The following is a 19,144-nucleotide window of genomic DNA, read 5'->3' as shown; positions in this document are numbered from 1 at the left end:
GAGAGGTTTACCAGCCAGATGAAGTGTGGGCCGCTAATGACAAGGCGCATCACCAGGCACTCGGGCCGAGGCGCTGGCTCAGTGGGCAGCCCAGGTCTGATCTGGCCTTTGATGAAGGCGGGCCCTCCGAGGCTCTGGCTGCCGCGGCCCCCACCTGTCTAAGCCTCGCTAATCAGGCAGAGCCTGCGCCTCCGGGGAGGGTGGGAGAGCCCTGCAGAACACAGAAGGCTGCCGGCTCCCAGGGACCGACGGCACGGCGGAATCTCACCAGGGACGTCAAGATGCAGCCCGAGCCACACCACTAACAAGTTATGGATGTCAATTTAGCAGCACACGTGTCAAGCTTGCCTGGCTCATCTGGGGGATAAAAACCCCCTCGGTGAGCGGGCGTGGAGACGCGCCGAGACTCAGATGGGCGGTTACAGGAACGCCGCTGCATCGGATGCGCTGTCACGGAGCATGGTGCGGATGTCCGCCTGGGCGGCTTTTATTTTGTTAGACATTTAATTAAGAGGCTGCCTTCCCGGCAGCTAACGCGGGTCTGGCTGCTAAGAGGCCGTCAGAGGCTTGCCAGCCACAAGGCCCCTGGAGCACCCCATTACCTTCCTTCGGACACCCCTGTCTCCGGGCAGCCAGCTCCCAAACAGCTGCCTCCCTCTCCCAGCCAGCCCCCGCTCCCCCACAGACGCTGCTTCCAGGCCGGGGCTCACGGCCCCCACCACATCCCTCCTAGATGGGCTGTCCCAGAACTGGGATTCCAGGGTGATCCCAGCTGTCTCAGCGAGGAATGCTGGCTTGGTCCTGGGCATACAGGTTGGGACAACCCTCCGGCCTCTTTCACCACATCTCTGAACTCTTCCTGCCCCCCCCCCCCCATAGTTCTCTCTGCCCTTTGTTTAGGCTCCCCCAGCCCCAAGGGCCTGACTCCCTCCTCTTTCCCCCATCACTTCCTCTGCCATCCTACCCTGAGCATCCCAGAGTCCCTTCCTCCATAATCCACCTTCCCAACCCCCACGTCTGTGGTTTCAAGGACACGTGTGTATCTGGGTGCAGGAGGGGAAGGCTGTGAGTGGGGGCAGGGTGAAACAGCAGGAAGTAGTTGAGTATAATATGTGGCTCCCGTCCTTCACCTTTTCTCCCCTAAGAGGGGAGAGGTCAGTTGGCAGGGGCTCCATCTTCTGGATACTTAATGTACAGGGGAGCCCTGAACCATGTAGAAGGAACCCTGGCTCTGAGCTCAGCCTCTATCTCTGATGACTATTCCCTGTGGGAACCTGGAGAAGTCATTTGACCTACAGTGCCTCAGTTTCCTTCTCTGTAAAACAAGGAAGTTGGCCTTGATGGTCCTTGCTAGCTCTAAGTCTATGATCCTAGCAGGCATGGGGGAACCTGAAGAGAAAATGCCGGGGTCAGAGGTGAGCCAGAGGGAATGCTCTCCACCTTCCACCACAAATAACAGAGAGGAATCAATACTCTTAGTCCTCAGCAAATAGCCCCAGTCCTCTCAGCCCCTCCCAACCCCCAGGCTAGTAGAAGCCCCAGAGCCAGTAAGGATAGTAAATATGCTGAGGAGTTAGGAACTAGCTTCCCCCTGGACTGCCCAGGGGGCGAGGGGAGGCAGACAGAATAAAATGGAGACATCCCACCCTATATCCCTACAAATTCACTGCCAGGGACTCCCTTTCCAGAGGCTGGGCACAACAGCAGTAGAAGACAGGTGAACCCCACTCTTTTCTCAGTCCCTCACCCCTCCACTTTCCAAATACGTGGATCCAACACGTCTGGGCTGGGCTCTCTGAGGAGCTGTGAGCAACAGAGCCTGTGCTAGGGCCAGACACAGCAAAGCAGGAAGGCCTAGCCACAACTGAACCTCTGCTTCCCCCTATAAGGGCCTGCCCAGGTGCCCCATCTCCCTAGAAGCTGCCCCCAGGCTGATCTGCTGGGGCTGAGGAGCCCTTCTCATACTCACATCACTTTTAAGTCCCAGTCTCCACAAGTGACGAAGATTGACTTGACACTTGGGTCGAGAAGACCTTCCTTCGCCATCCATTCATCAACCCTCTGGAAAGAACACAAGAGAGGAGATTGGCTTCTTTCTTTTCTGAAATGAGCAAAGGAAGCTGGTAGCAAATGCAGACGGGCAACCAAAGCAGGAGCAAGTGGGGTCTTGGGCACCCTGGGCCCATGTAAATATGCAACTCCTGCTCCCCAGTCAGAAGGGCTCCATGGCTTCCCCCATAGTACCTGTCACCAAGGGAAAAAAGCACCTCAAACCCACATCTTGAAGGCAGAAGTCAATCCTTCACAAATTCATTAAGCACTTACTAGGGTACCAGTTGCCAAGGATACGAAAACAAAAAGAGGACAGTTCCTGGTGCTCCAATTCTCCCATCCAGTCAGCTCCCCTGAGCTCTTCTTGCCCTCTCCCTAGAGATGCTAGGAGTCGATGCTCTGGACCCAAGCCCTGAGCAGGATCAAACTCTTAGGAGCTGGATGGTCTGGAAACCAACAGTGGGTGTCCCACAGATGGGTGCCAAAGGCCCTCCTCCCATGCAGTGCAGCAATATTTCAGCAGAGAACCAAAGGATCCAAATCTGTGATCCTAGAAGGATACCAGACCCAGAGAAGTCTAGAGCAGAAGGCCACACAAGCACCAAATGAGAGAGACGGGGGCAGACCCCAGCTTTCTGACTTCTACATCAATGACAAAACTGCTTCTGCCTCTCCCTCCTTTGATCTTCACTCAAATGATCTCCAACATACTTCTCCCTCCTGGTTCCTGAATTTCCTCAAATAAATAAACTTTCTTTGTTTTCTTTGCTATATGGTTTCCTTCAAACATTTTAGGGGGGAAAATGACTACTGTACTACTGAAATAAACAGCAAATGTCATTGGGCTGGCAGCTGCCCACCCTGCAAGAATCTGAAAAATGTGACCAGCATATGGAACAAAGACATTCACATTCAGGTGGCATCTATAAACACATATTGTTGGATTCTGGCTTCTAATCCATTCTGCTATCCTCTTCTGTTTCACAGGTAAGTTCATTCCATTTACATTCACAATTATGAATAACATAATTGTTAATTGTATATATTTCCCTCTATTCTATTCTTATGATTGTCCTTTTCCCCTTATTCTTTTTTTAAAAAATCCTTATCTTCCAACTTAGAATCAATTGTATATCTGTTCCAAGGCAGAAGAGTGGTAAGAACTAGGCAATGGGAGTTAAGTGACTTGCCCAGGGTCACATAGCTAGGAAGTGTCTCAGGTCACATTTGAACCCAGGACCTCCCATCTCTGAATTCACTGAGTCACCTAGCTGTCCCCTCATTATTCACTCTGTAAGAGTATGGTTTGCTTCTGATTACTGCTTCCCTTATTTTAATCTTCCCTCCCTCCCTTTCCTTCCTACTTCTCTTCTGTGTAAGATAAATACCCATTTGTCTGTATGTATCTTCAACTAATTCAAATGAGAGTGAGTTTAGAGTCATCCACTCTCACTCCCTATTGTTATATAAACTCTCTTATTGTACTCTATTTATGTGAGATAATTTTCTCCATTCTTCCCTCTATTTCACAGTGCTTTCCTTCCTCTACTCTTCCATTCTTTTTTTTGAGATTATCTAAACACAACCATACTCAGGCCCTGTCTTATTTAATTCCCTCTAAAATCTCTAGAGATGATAAAGTTCTGGAGGGTTTTAAGTACCGTCTCCTCATATAAGAATATAAACAGTTTAACTTCATTTAGTCCCTTATGATTTCTTATATCTACCCTTTCATACTTTATCCTGTTTTTGTACATCAAAATTTGTACTCAGATCTAGTCTCTTCATCAGGAAAGTTTGAGTCTTCAATATCATTAAAAGCCTTATTTTCCCCCTAGTAATATACTCAGTTTTGCTGGTTATAAACCTAAGTCCTTTGCCTTATGGAATATCATTCCAAGCTCTCTGTTCTTTGAAAATTGTGGCTGCTGAATTTTGTGTTATCCTTAGTTACTTGAAATTTTTTTTCTGGCTAATTGGAATTTTTTTTTCTTTGATCTGGAAGCTCTGGATTTGGGCTATAATATTCCTAGGAGTTTTCATTTTGAGATTTCTCTCAGGAAGTGACTGCTGAATTCTTTCCATTTCTACCATGTCTTCTGACTCTAAGAAGTCTGGGCAGTTTTCTTATATTTTTTCTTTTTTTTTAAACCCATTCCTATCATCTTAAAATCAATACCAAGTTGGTTCCAAGGCAAAAGAGCAGTAAGGACTTGGCAACTGAGGTTATGTGACTTGTCATATAGTTGGGAAGTGTCTGAGTCCAGATATGAACACGGGTCTTCCCAACTCACAGGCCTGGTGCTCTATCCACTGTACTACCTAGCTGCCTCTCTTTTTATTGTTTCTCAAAATATTATAATGTTTAGCCTCTTTTTTGTTGTTCATAGCTTTCAGGTAGGCCAGTGATTTTTAAATTATCTCTTCTCAATCTCTTTTCTAGGTCAACTGTTTTTTCCAATGAGATCTCACATTTTCTTCTCTTTTCTTTTGAGTCTCTTGACTTTATTATTTCTTGATGTCTCATGGAATTATTAGCTTCCACCTGGTCAACTCTAAAGTTTTTAAGGGGTGATGTTCTTCAGTATGGTTTAGTTCCTTTTTCCAAGTTATTCTCTTTTCAAAGCTTTCTTCCGTAGATAACATTTGTTTTTTTTTTAATTTTTTTTCTATTTTTTGAAAACTTTTTATCTCTTCTAGAAATTCTTGTTGGGCTAATGTCAAATTTGCATTTTTCTTTGAGGTTTTTCTTGTACACTTTTTCAAGTAATTTTCTTCCTTTGTGTTTGTGTCTTGAGCTTTCCTGGTACCAGAGTAATTCTTTTGGGTTGGATTCTTTTTTGTTTTTGCTTGTTCTTTCTTCCAGCTTATATCTTCACTATTGATTTTTATGTTAGTGGTGGGTTCTGCTTATCTGTGGCAGGAATGTCTGGCCTGAGCTTTTACAGTTCTGTCTGGGGGTTTGCAAGCTTTCAGTGTTTTCAAATTGATGGAGAGGTCTGCTTACTGCTCTGGTTTAAACTCTGCAAGTTCCTGACTCAGGTCTGAGTTAGGTTTGTGCATTATTGAATTTCAATGGACTGTTGCTGGACTCTCTCACTGTTAAGCAGATGGGAAGTTCTGTAGGTTCAGAGTAATTGAACTCCTGGCTCCACTTTGTTCTGGGACTCCTGCCCTGGTTATTCCATTGCAGGTTTTTGTGTTGGACTAAAGGCTAGAACTAAGTCACTGCTCTTTTCTTGGGCTCAAAACCATATAGCTACATTTCTGGAACTTATTCCTTGCTCAGAACATAGCTAAGGTCCACATTAGCTCAGGACCACTCTTTTCCACCCTTGGATCTGTGATCTGGAATTGGGTAATGGGTAACAAAAATGCCAGATGGCATCAGCTCTTATACCCAGCACTCATACAGGAATCCCCTGGTATTTCTTTCTGCCCCAGGTGCTTCCTTCCTTGGCACTTTGTCTTGGTCCATTTTTAGGCCCTTGGTGCTAGAATGCTTCATGTTGCTGGCACTGGGCACACTCCTGGCAAACCCCCATTTTCAGTGTCAACTTACTTTTCATTGTGCCTCCCTAAGCTGCCTTGAGCTGAAGAAATGATTCACTGTGACTTTTTATTGGATTTCCTGATCAGAATTCAGTCTGGTAAATTTTCTAGGTCATTGTAGAGGAAATGTGCTGGGTAAAATGTTTCTTTTTACCCTGTCATCTTGTTTCTGCCTCCAGACAGTGTCTCGCTAGATGTGGACTGCTGCTGAGGAGGACCACCTGTGCTGGACTGACCAAGGAAGACAGGTAACTAGTGCAGACAAGAATATTATAAACTGGAATTGGATCTACAGACAGCTCTTCTGATGGTGGTCACAGAAGCCCAGCAGAAGCAGTGATCCTCTGGGTTGGGTGGAACTTCCTAAACTCAATTCTGTCATAGATCTGGCTGGGCACCAATCACTGTTATCCAGGGTCCTGGCCAGTCAGACACTAGCCTCAGAGTTCCAAATTCACCATCACAGTCTAACAGAAGTCATTCCAACTAATGGCAAAGCGGCAGGCATTACCTGACACCTTCCACTTAGAGCCCTGGCAGCCTGCATCACTTGGAACCTTCTGAGCAGACCTCTTCCAGGCCAGCTCTCTCTCTCTCTCTCACATGAGTACTGATTCTTAAAGTAAAGGGGGTTGGATCCTTCCTTTGACCTTTCCTGTTTCTCTGGAATGAAGTATATCAAGTCATGAAAATTAGCCCACAAAGTCTGAGAGATGCTGTGAGGTCAAGGTTGCCACCTTTATAAGTTAGGAGCTCTTGTTTGTTGCCCACAATGTGTGCTTTGTGCATAGACTCTTAAGCCCACAGATTTTGTTTCTGGAGCCTTTCTTAGATTATGGCTTCTGTAAACTTGTGGTTATTTCAAGTTCTTCTTATATCGTAATTTCTTTATGGTATGTAGCTGTATGACTAGATATAGAATTTCGCCCCCTCTATACCCAAACTGTTTGTTGTGAAGCAACAACTCCACTCTGTAATTACACAAATAATTTTTTGAACCAGGAACAAACCTTTATACTTATTCCCATTGGTTTCATATTAAACCAATGTTCTCTACTGCTTTTGGGATCTTCTGACATCCAAAGTAGTAGCTGTCCCTCTAAACTTTATCCCGTCTCCAAATCAGACCAATAGGCTACATGCTGCCTTCAATTGAGTCAGTGACAACAATGCTAAATATGACAGGGATCAGGAATGTGATTTTCCTGTCCTAGAATTTTACTTTTCAGTAACCAATTAACAAGCATACTATATGTCAGGGACTGTGCTAAGCACTGGGGATGCAAATACAAAGAGGGAAACAATCTCTACTCTCACTACACAAATGATCCCATCTATCCCAATCTTCTCCAGTATATCACCCACCCCCCCCCCCCCATCATCCCCACTCTCACTTTAATCTCTTCCTGTCTACTATAAACATGCTCATCTGGAGGGTGTCTCCCCCACCCCTGCCAGCTACCGTCCCATGTCTTTCCTCCTTTTTTGGCTGAATCCCTTGGAAGGCCATAGAGTAAGTGCCTCTACTTCCCCTCCTTTGACTCCCCTTTTACAGTTTGGTGACCCCATCACTCCATGAAAACCACTCTTTCCCCCTTAGCCCTGTCCTCTCCTCGGCTCTTGGTGAGCCAGCCAGGGCATTTTCTCGGGCCTCGTCTGTAGCCTTTGACAGTGCTGAACACCCTCTTGTGCTTGATACTTGTTCTCACCCAGCTTTGACGGCACTGTTCTCTGCTGGTGCCCCTTCTACTTTTCTGACTATTCCACCTCAGTTTCCTTAGCCAGATCATTCCCTTCTCTTCTCCCCTCCACCCCGCAGCATTTCATCTGGTGACTTCATGAGCTGCCATAGTCTACACAGACAACTCTCAGATCTGCTTGTCCAACCCTAATCTCCCGTTAGACATTCGTTATCTCTCCCCTCAACCCTTCCCCTCTTTACGGCCCCTGTTGCTGTTGAGGCTACTGCCATCCTCCTAGTTACTACCCAGGCTCAGAACTCATTCTCTTGCTGCCACCCCCCCATATCGAATGCGCTGCCAAGTCCCATCTTTTCTACCTTCGCCACATCTCTCCCACATGCCCCCTTCTCTTCTCTGACAATGCAGACAGCACGGTCTGTCAAGGAGATCTGTAGGTCCTCATTACCTGGAGCCCGGACTACTCCAACAGCCTGCTGGTCCCTTTCCCTGCCTCAAGTGTCTCCTTGCTCCTACCCATCTTCTACTCAGCTCTCACATTGATCTCCTCAAATGAAGGTCTGATCACGTCGCCCCGCCCCCCACCTCCAGGCAGTGAACTCCAGGGGCTCCCTGTCACCTCCAGGCGCAAAGAGAAAAACCTTTGTTTGGCTTTAAGTCTTCCCCAGCCTGGCCGCTTCCTGCCTTCCCAGGCTTCTTCCACCTTATTGTCCCCTGCATATTCATCAGCCCGGTGACACTGGCCTCCTCAAACAAACCCTCCCTTTTACTAGGAGCCTTTCTAGTCTCGGGCCTTCCCTTTAAGATTTCCCCAGTTTATCCTGCAGACATCTTGTTAGGACAGAATTTTTGCATCTTGTCTCCACCAGGGCACTGTTTTCTGTCTTTTGTTGCATCCTCAGCACTTAGCATGGTACCTGGCGTACAGTTGGCACTTAATAAATGCTATTTGACTTGATCTGAAGTCATTTTACTTCCATTTTACAGACCGGGAAAATGAGGTTTAGTGTTTGGCAACTTGGCCAAATTCCCCTAGCAAGAAAACATCTGAGGCAGGAATCAAACCAAGATCCTCCGACTCTTGGGCCACTGTGTGCGTGCACACATGCACACACAGCAGGCTATTTTTTAAATGCACATATGAGCCAAAGATGACCTCATCCCTGGAAGTGCCCAGTCAGTCCAAACGCAACCAGCCCTGGCTCGAAAAGCCCAAAGTCTTCCTCTTCCTTCTTAGCCTGAGACCCTGATCAGGGCAGAAGAATCAGCGATGACAAGCAGGGCAAAGATAAGCTTCTCCACGCCCACCTTTACCTGACCCCCAAGAGGATGGGCTAGGAGAGGAACGTGTTGTCGCTAGGCCATTCTCCTCCTAACTTTGGTCAAGGGCTGCCCTCAGCTTAGCCCTGCCCCGAGCACACTGTGCTACGCTGGTGCAGTTCTACTCCAAGATGGTCCCTCCCGACCCCCCCACCCCCATCCCCATTTCAGGTCAAGATCCCCTTAGCCAGGTATCCGTACTCCTGTAAGCTAGAGCCACTCGTGCCTGGCAAGGGGCCCTGTGAGAAGCCCCTTTGGCCAGTGACTTCCATGAGCCAAGGAGAGGACAGGGCTAAGGGGGTAAGCCTAGCAAATGCTGGGATCAGATGTCAAGTTCCCAGGCACCTGGCCCTGCGCCCCCTGCTCCTAGGGCCATGCCTGGAATTGGAGCAGAGTCTAGGAGGAGGCAGGGGGCACGGTGAGTCAGAGCCTGCCCTCGGTAGACCTCTCCTGTGGTGAATCTGACTTATCACCTTCTGGGTGGCAGACCCTACCTGGGCAAGAGCTGGGTGGTGCCTCCCAGAAGGCCAGACAACCAAAGCTGAAAGGCTGGGCTCCTTGCACCCAGGCAGCCCAAAGTTCCAAGGAAGCTCTAGGCCCAGACCTCCATCCACACTCCTGTATTGTTATTAGCATTTTATCAATAGTGAAACAGACCTGGGGAGATGAAATAACCTGCACAGAGGCACGGGAAAGCCAGGACTCACATTTGGGACTAGGGATTACAACCCAAGTTTCCTTCCTACAAAATCACTGAACCTCCACATGGAAAAGGTTTCAGATAATGTCGCCTGATACCTGAACCAGAATCCCATTCCACATACCTCCCAAGTGATCTTCCCCTTCAGAAAGAACTCCTGTGGTGGCTACTTCACTACCTACAGAATTCTGAAATAGCTTTCATGACAAGTCTTTCTTTACATTGAAAAAGAGGGGTCCAATGCCCCTCATGCTACTTTCTCCAGGAAGCAAGGCAATACAGCAGAAAACATGGGATCTGGGTTCAGAGGACGTGTGTGAAGCCCAGCCTCTCTCCCCCCCCCCCCGCCACGTGAAGGCCCTTAGACAGGCTACTTTGAGTTTCAGTTAGGTCTTCTGTAGACTGGGGGTTAGAGGAGATGACCTCTAAGGTCCCTCCCCATTCTAAGACTCTGATCCCACAATGCTCCTTGTTGTTGCTTGATGGCCTAGACAAGTTAATCCTTGCACAGCTCCTAAGATGTATGCCTATTCTGGAAAAGGGGGTAGGGTGGCCCTCCCATCCTGGGAGAGGGAGCAGAGGGCTCAGAAACCACTTCTCTCTCCAGGCTATCAGGAAGAACAAAGTAGGGAAAGGCAATTCCAGGATAAAAAACAAAGAAGAAAAGGAATCTGGAAGGTAAGAAGAGAATCCTGACCACGATTCAATGCAACAAACACTTATTAAGTACCTGCAGGTGCCAGGCCCAAGAAGAGGCAATGGGATCCAAAGATAAGACTGAGAAGTTTCTGCCCTCCGGGAGCTTCTGGGTATAGATGCAGTAATTTATGGGGGAAAGGGCACTAACCCTGGTGGAGGCTGAGGAGGAGATCTTTCTGGGCCCATGTGAAGGTGTGAAGATGGTAGTTGTCATTTCACATAAACACGACAGTGTGGAATGATGTGAAGTCTTCTGGAAAGAGACGCTGGTACCACACTGAAGGGCATTATGGGGATGTGTGGTGGGGAGGCTTTATTGATGATGCAAGCTGGCTCTTTGCTGCCCTTTAATCAGCTCCGCCCAGCTGAAGACAGATGAAGGACAAGTCATTGTACTGAGAGAGCCGTCACATGTGATCGGTGGGTCAATAGCAGTGGTCAATGAAAGACTAAAGAATAGGAAAAGAAGGGGAGAGAGACCTATGGAGAGAGATACTCAGAGACAGAGGAAAAGGGAAAGAGAGGCAAAGAGCAGAGACAAAGGGGGAGAGGAAGAGAGACAGAGAATGAATGCATGCAGGAAGTTAGAAATAGATAAATATCCTAATTCTATTTTAAAAGGGAAGAGAAGAGAAACTGCAAGCTAGAGGCCAGTGAATATGACTTCCATTCTTGGGAAAATTATAAAACATATTATTAAAAAGTTGGCAAGTGAACATCTCTAAAGGCAAACAAGCCTCATAGACAGTCAGGAAGCATTCATTAACCTCCTACCATGTACCAGGCCTGATGCTAAGCTCTAGTGATACAAGGTAAGGCAAGAACATAGCTCCCAGTCTTATTGGGTAGGTAATGCCCAAAGAACTAGGTCCATAAAAGATGAACAGAGTGTGAATGGAAAGTAATTTCAGAGAGGAGGCCCTAGCCAGGGCAGTGAGGGCCTGGGAAAGGCCTCCTACAGATTCCTGAGGGAAGGAGGGCAGGGTAGTCAAGAAGAAGAGGGGAGGGAAGGAACTTTGGGTAAAAACTGTGGCACACAGCCTGCCTGGCACAATCCCTCTGCCTTACCTAATTGTTTATGAGGGTGGGTGGGGAGCAGGGGGAGGATGCAGTGGGGAGGGAAAGGACAATGGTAAAAAACAGCAAAAGGCATCACTGCAGCCAGGGAAATTCAGAACTGACTAAATGGCCAGACTGAAAAGCCACAAGCAGGTCTGTTGACATGAAAACATCCCTCCCTCTTTGCCCACTGCCAAGGGGAATAATCTAGGACCAGAAAAGGCGAAGTAGAAATGGCCAATGGGTCTGTTTGACCCCAGCACATACCATGCACTGAGGAGTTATGTAATGGATTGATTGAAAAACTGTGGCAAGCTGGGAATTAAGTGCACACTTTGTGCCCTGTATGTTGCTAGGCACAGACAAAAATGAGGTAGTCCTTCCCCTCTGAGGCAGTCAGGTGGCAAAGAACACCAGACTTGAAGATCTGATATCAAGCCTGCCTTAGATACCTATTAGCTATGTGACTCTGGACAAGTTACTTTACCTTGGCCTGCCTCATCTTGAAAATGAACATGATAATAATAGCACCTCTCTCACAGTGGAGTTGTAAGGATTAATAAGATAACATATGGAAAGTGCTTTGCAAATCTTCAAGTGTAAGATTATCACACTATACTTCTTCTACTGAAACAAACATACAAAGCTGGCTAAACAGAAGCCATAGAAAGTGTCTTATCTCACCATCACCCACAAATTCACTCCCTCCTCATCCGTGTACCCTGAAATTCCCTCTCTGATCACAATCTGTTGTCATCCCACCCGTCCCTCTGCTTGCATCCCCAGGCCCTGCATTTCACCCTCAGCATGATGCCTCCAATTCCTCTTTTCTTTCCAAGGTCATCACCCCTATGCTCACTTCTCCATCTTGACCCCTTGCTGCACCAATTCAACTCTCCACTGTCCTTTTTTCTTGAGTCTTTTACCCCCTTATTCTTTGCTGAGCTTGTCCAGTCAAGCCTCAGCCTTGGATCACCCCCACCATCTGATGCCTTAACACCTGGTCACGTTTTGTTGACCCAGTGGGGAGAGAATCATGAAACTGTGCTAACTGGATCCACAACAAATTTATGCTCCATAATCTCAAGTGGACCCTCACTGCAGCAAGGTGTAATGAATTACATCTTCCTAATCCATTCACCATTCCACTCAGCACAGCAACTCTTGCAAATCTTTTCATCTCTCCTCAATCTTCTCATAGTTCCCCCTCAGTTGAAGACCTCACCTCACACTTTACCAACCTTCCCCCACTCTCTTGTCCTTGTCTCCACTTCACCTGAAGTACTGGTCTTTCTCTTTCCCAAGGTGCTCCCATACCATACTTTGCCCCTTGGGTGTCCCCCAGGGTTCTGTCCTCAGCCCTCTTCCAGTTATATAATACTATCTCATCAGCTCCTATGGTTTCAATCACCTTTAAGCAAATGATTCCAAGATCTATAAATTCAACCTGAGCTCTAGTCCCGTATCACCAACTACATTTTGGGCTCAAACTAGATGTGTTCAAAAGAGATAACGAGTTATCTTTCCCCCTAACTTCTTCCTTACTGTCGAGGGTACCAGTATTTTCCAGTCACCCAGGCTCACTACTTTGGTAGCATTCTTGACCCCACACAGCCAGTATGTTGCCAAGTCTTGTCATTTAACCCTTCACAACCTCTCTCTGATCTGGCTCCTAGTCTCCTTTTCTCCACCCTGGGGAAGGAGCCATGTGTAGTCAGTCTGGAAAGATAGTTTGTTTATTTATATCTATTTAGAGCTGTTATTTTTAATTTCTTTATTTTATTTCAGTAATAAATTTACCCATAAGCTTTCCAAGATTACACGATTCATGTTGTCTCCCTCCCTGCTCCCGGAGTTAACTAGCAATTCCACTGGGTTATAAATGTATTGTCACTCCAAACCTACTTCCATAATATTCATTATTTGTACAAGAGGCATCTTACAAAACCAAAACCCCAAATCATATACCCATGTAAGCAAGTTATAAATCATGTGTTTTCTTCTGCATGAAAAGATAGTTTAGAGATATGCTATGAAGAACTCTGAAAGCCAGACAGAAGGGTTTCTATTTGGTCCTAGAGATAGTTAAGAGCTACTGAAGCTTCTTCTCCAGGGAAGTGCCTACCTTCTGCTTCATGAATCTGATATCTATATGGAGGACGTATTAGAGAAGAGGCTTAAAGGAGGGAGGGAGGCCAGTGGCAACAGTTTAGGTAAGAAGTGATTGGGGTGGGGTGGGGAGACTTGTGTATGGGATGCTGCAAAGGCAAAACTGCTAGGATTTGGCAAGAGGTGAGTGAGAATGAGGAGTTGAGGATGCCACTAAGGTTGTAAGCCTGGAGCACTGGAAAGAGGGTGGTGACTTTAGCAGAAATAAGGGTGTTTAGAAAAGGGTTAGGAAAGGTGTTTAGAGGGAAAGATCATGAATTATTTTGGCCATGCTCAGCCTGAGGAGCCAATGGGACACCCAAGTGAATCAGTTCAAGAGGCTGTCAGAGATCAAGGATGAAGCTTGGGAGAGAGATCTGGGAATTCCCCGCACGAAGTCTGAATCAGGGAAAAACAGAGAACAAGGTGGAAAAGCAGAGAATTGCCAAGGGCTTAGTGGCATGGTCCGAAGATGGGACATTGAGGCTCCATACTAAGTTTGCCTAAAAGACTTTTACAGAGACCTCACCTGGAGATCAGAAGAAACACTAAAGGGGCACTCTCAAGGTCTCTCTGAAGAGCTTTGGCGTCCATTGTAAGACATGGGAGAGACTGGCACAAAAGCAGCCCTGTGCTCTAGGAGCAAAGCAGAATTACAGTATTACTGCTCAAAAGAAACATAAGATGCACCAATTCAGAGACAGGCCCAGCCCAAAGGCTCATGTGGCTATCACGGTCTGACTGGTTACCATACACTAACTGACATACTGAGGTCACTTTGGTCCTCTTTGAGCATCTTCTGGGAAAAAGGGGCCTGGAACCAAGAGAAGGGGAGAAATCAGCCATCTCCAGGCCAAGGAACAAATGCTCTAGCAGATTATTAAAGGGTAAGTGGGCAGGAGAGCCAGCCAGGAAAGACTACCTGGGAGGACCAGGCACTGAGTTTTCAGCCAAGTACTTGACAAAGTATTTCTCAATCTTGTCAGAAGACGAAGAGAGACAGAAGTTGACTGGTAACGGGATTATTTGGCTTCAGACAGAAGCTTAATGGCCAGGCCCAAAGGGTAGTTATTATTGGTCTGAGGTCTCCAGTGGAGTGCCTCAGGACTCTCTCTAGGCTTGGCCCTGCACTGTTTAATGCTGCAGGGATGTCACTGACCATCCCATTTGAAGGAGAGGGAGAGCTAACACAACAGTAAGAGTCAGGATCCAAAAGGGTATTGGCAGGCTGGATGGCTCACTGGGCCATAACTAATCATATGAAATGCAAAAGGAATAGATGTCAAGTCCCGTACTCTTGAGTTCAGAAAATCAATCTCACAAGTAAAAGGCAGATGCCAACCAAGCAGGTCATCCGAAAACATGCAGGTCTCGGTGGGCTTCAAGGTTCATATGGGTCCACAGTCAGTGGACTCGAGAGAATGCACTGAATCAGCATGTGCAGGGGCTCAGAGGGGCTGCTCCATTTGTCCCTGGTCCTGGGCCCCGTATTTCTGGAAGGAATTCACAAGCTGAGAGTGTCTGGACGTGACCATGAGGACACATGAAGAACACTTGGAGAAAGTGGGGCGGTTCAAATATAGCCTCAGGCACTTCCTAGCTGTGTGACCCTGGGCAAGGCATGTCCCCCGTTTGCCTCAGTTTTCTCAACTAGAAAATGGGAATAACAATAGCACCCACTTCCTAGGATTGTTATTTGTCACTAGCATACAGTAGGTGCTATAGAAATGCTTATTCCCTTCCCCCAGAAGTGCCTCTGCAGGTCACAGCCCCTCTATTTGTTTCTCTTGCCACATTCTCAGAGCTCCCCGATCCCCAGGCCCCAGCAGGGCAGAAGGCTGGGCCAAAGTGGGGAAGATAATGTTTACCAGGATAAAGATTTGCCCTTGGGTTCAAAAAGAATCAGCCTCACCGGTACAAGAAGAGCTGCGGGTTGCAGTGGATGGCAAAGCCAGCTGAGGTCAGGGAATGGCTTTCAGTGAGGTTCCCTGCTCAGGAGTCACACAGTGAGGGTGTGCATGCGATTCCCCTCCCCCCTCACCCCATGGCACCATCCTGGAGTCCTCCACTTTCCTCCCAGCTTGCCAGGACGCACTACACTCACTTGCCTGCTGTCAGACTCCTCCATCCTCTGTACAACCCAGCACAAGGGGCTCCATCACGGGGGCTTTCTGACAACCCAGACCAGTCATGTCCACATCTAATAGCCTCGTTCCAAAAGGCCGGCACCCCCACCGGCTGCAGTGAGCAGGCCCAATGACTGCTGGGGCGAGTCCCACCCAAATCCCTCTTGCCTAGGCTGCCACTGAGCTAGATCCGGGCAATGGCCCAATGTGGCCACAGCTGGTTTGGACAGCCCCTGGAGGCTCAGACCAAAGGTAAGACATGCACACCAAGCTACCACCCACCAAAAAGCCTTCCGGAGCCCCCAGGCCCAGACCCAGCACAACGCATGAAGGAGTCAGAGGCAGCAGCTTTGGGGGATGGCCCCTGCTCTCCTATTTGCACCCCACCCCAACGCCACCAAGGGCAGGGCCAGTGGCAGAGGGGCCACACACGGGCCTTCCCCCTCCCCTCCCCCCAGAACCCGCCTAGTTTTGGCTTTATTTATTGGGTTAAGGAAAAGCCACAGGAGCCCATCAGCTAAGAGATCTCTAAGATGTCCTTGCCCGCTGAGGCCAGGCCGGTGCAGGGGCAGAGGAAGGGATGGCTCTGCCCAGAGAGCCGGCGCTCAACCGCTGCCTCACGCCCCAAGGGACGGAAGGACGAGGAACAGCCGCCTTAACCTTTCCCCACTCCCCGAGGAGCAAGCCCAGCCTACACGTGTGCTCTCCGCGAGGCCTCCAAAGCCTTTAATTTGATTTCCCTCACACAGGCAATCGTAATTATTCTGATTAAGAATCATTACCTGGTGCAGACTGCACACCCTGACAGGCAGCCCAGCCCAGGGAGGGGGTGCCAGCCCGGCGGCCGGCCCCTTCCTGGAGGAGCGAGAGCAAACAAAGCCAGCCTCGGGGAGGGCACGGGGCCGAGGCTGTGCAGTTAATGAAGTGCTCACATGCCACGAGGAGCCAACATTTGCAGCTAAACAAAAACAAAGCCCCAAACCCACTGGGGGCCAAAGGACAGATGTCTGCTCAGCTGGAAGCTCACCTGGAGGAGAGGGAGGAAGAAGGGAGAGGGAAGAGGCCACGGCAAGAAGATACCAGAGAAGGGAGAAGACAGAAAAAGAGAGATGAGGGGACAGGGAAGGAGGAAGAGGAGAAGTCAGCAGCTAGCAGAGCCACCCCCTGGCCCAAGCAAGACCTCCGAAGGGCTAAGGCTGCCCACGATGGGTGCCCATCAGGGCCTCACCTGGCCGCTGGTGGACTTTGGACATCCACACAGAGACAATAAATGGGATTCTAGTGAAGCCATATTATGGTCCGATGCCCCTGCTGGATTCCCGGGGGAGAGGGACAAAGGACAGAAGGGTCAGCAGACCTACCTCAAGCACTTGCTGGAGACTCGGCTGGCCATCCACCATGCCTTGGATGATTCCAGTCAGCTGAAAGGAGAGAAACACAGCATATTGAACCCAGAAGCAGCAAGCCCAAGGCCTCTAAAGAGGAGCTTCTCCCCTCCTCAGTCTCTAACTGTGGCTCCCCACTGCCTAGAGTATACAACAAGAACTCTAGCTGATGCCTGAGGCCCTCCCCTCCCCAATCTGGCAGCAGCCCCCCATGGGACAAACCCAGAACCCAAGCTGTCTCCTGATTGCTGTTCTGCCCTCTCTTTGTCTTTAGTCCTTCAAAGCCTCCTTCAGCCATCCCCTCCTCCAGGAAGCCACCCCAAGCCTCTGGAACCCCACCTTTGGCCTGATTCCACTCACAAACACATCATCTTCTCCCCATGAGACCAAACTCCTCTTGGAGGAGTTATGGCCCCTATGGCTTTCTACCCTTGTATCCATTTCCTCACACCTGGGAGCTGGTGCTCCCTGGAACCTTCAGCCCAAGCCCCAGCACAATCCCTGGGCATGGCCCTGGAGGCTGGCACTCACAGCCCTGCCCAGACAGCAGTGACCCAGTGCTGGTGACCAGACATAGGAGGGCAATGGCCTGCCTCTGCACAAGGAAGGATCTGCACCCTGGAAGTGCCCATACCTCTGTGCTGTGTGGGTGGGTCTAAGTACAGATGTCTGGCTATGCCCACTCTTAAGTTCTGGACATGGTTTGTTTTCATATCCTATTTATTTCTAAATATAACCCATCCTGGTCCCCTAGTCAGGAGTCATCTTTAATAACAAAGAGAGGAAAAAAGGAACAATAGTTTGGCAAAACTAACCAACAACAGAGACCACTAGGACACACAATACTCCGCACCCTCAGTGCCCACCTCTACAGGAAGGGAGGAAGGCTCATTTTCTCACCTCTTCACTAGGGCCACATTCCTCAGCCTCAGAAATATCCTGAGAAATGAGGGGCATTCCCAAAACTACCTGTGCTCTAAATAACAGGAATAATACCAACCCCAACAGGCCCACAATTTCTTCCTTCTGCAAGGAGGCTGGCCCATTCCCTACCTCCTCCCCCCTCCCCCTGGGGTCTTGTTCCTGCACACTCCCACACTTGACCAACAGGGAGCTTGGGGGCAGAGGGGCAGGAGGAAGCACGGTTTTCACAGCCCCGTCTCCAGCATTCACCTCTCAGGTAGCAGAAAGGGAGACTATAAATGTGGAAACTGAGGCAAGGAAGCTGAACAGCTATACAAGGCAGAGACAAAATGCAGAGCCCTAGCCCATCCTCCATGTCTATGGGTTAGTATCTCCCCCCCCCCCCCCCAGGAGCCTATCCTGGTCATCTCAGGCCAGCTCAGAGGGACAGTTCCAATTGTGGTACCAGGAAGGGACTGGAGCCACCAACCACCTCTTTTCATGGAGGGGGCAGAGATTTTAAGATCAAACACTAATTAGGTTCTCACTAGATTTATTTTTTATTTTTTTAAACCCTGACCTTCCCTCTTGGAGTCAATGCTGTATACTGGCTCCAAGGCAGAAGAGTGGTAAGGGCTAGGCAATGGGGGTCAAGAGACCTGCCCAGGGTCACACAGCTGGGAAGTGTCTGAGGCCAGATTTGAACCTAGGACCTCCCATCTCTAGGCTTGGCTCTCCATCCACTGAGCTACCCAGCTGCCCCCTCTCACTAGATTTAAAGAATACCAAACCCCTGACTGAAAGGGCAGAGCGATCAGCTCTAAGGGCAAGATCCTTGCTGCCCCTGATGCCACTGCCACACTCCTCCAGGTGGGCCCTAGAGTTCCTCAAGTCATTATTAGGTGGAATCTTAAAGAAGTGGAGGGCCATAGCACTCCATTTGATACTCTGGAAACTGTTTTTATATTAATCTGTATTTTAATTGGGTAACAGCGACTGCCTACAGACTTCCCATGGTCGAACAGGAAAATAAATTAAAAAGATTAACGACACCATTCTTTTACTCCATTCTCACCAGCAGCAGACCCTCCCTGTTTTCGTTTCAGAGGAAAGTCCCCTCTGCACCCTTTCCTTGTCTAGGGAGTCCAAGGCAAAGGGTCAAGGCCAAGGCTGGTGGCCCTAAGAAAAGCCCTGGAGAAGGGGGCACAAATACTCCAGAAGGGGCAGTGCCAAGGTCTCACTGCCCAGGGAGACGGACAAGCAGCAGCCAGAGCTGGAGCCTCTGTGTCTACAGGGCATGCCAGAGCCTACCAATCCTAACAGCCAGAGGACAGGCCACCTCAGACCCAGAGCTCCTCTGGTGTTGGCAATGCCACCCAGGGGCACTAGGCTAGGCACTTCCCCAGATGCTTGGCATTTCCTTTGTCCCTATTTTGAACGTACTTGTGTATAAATTAGAATGTCCGTTCCCTGTGGGGCAAAGTCCGCTTCCTTTGTGTC

General features: G+C 48.8%; 1 protein-coding gene across 1 annotated transcript in view; it reads right to left on the bottom strand.

Moving 5' to 3' along the window:
- ERI3 (ERI1 exoribonuclease family member 3) overlaps positions 1 to 19,144 on the bottom strand; it is a 143,084-nt gene that overhangs the window by 93,415 nt on the left and 30,525 nt on the right. The window contains 2 exon segments of the mRNA XM_007507846.3: positions 1,970 to 2,061; positions 16,718 to 16,777. Of these exon segments, the coding sequence (XP_007507908.2) occupies positions 1,970 to 2,061; positions 16,718 to 16,777 (152 nt within the window).

Source organism: Monodelphis domestica, chromosome 2 (assembly GCF_027887165.1).
Source record: "Monodelphis domestica isolate mMonDom1 chromosome 2, mMonDom1.pri, whole genome shotgun sequence".
In the NCBI taxonomy this organism is placed as follows: Eukaryota; Metazoa; Chordata; class Mammalia; order Didelphimorphia; family Didelphidae; genus Monodelphis; species Monodelphis domestica.
The sequence above is the reverse complement of the archived record's forward strand: the minus strand, read 5'-3'. Positions and strand labels throughout refer to the sequence as shown.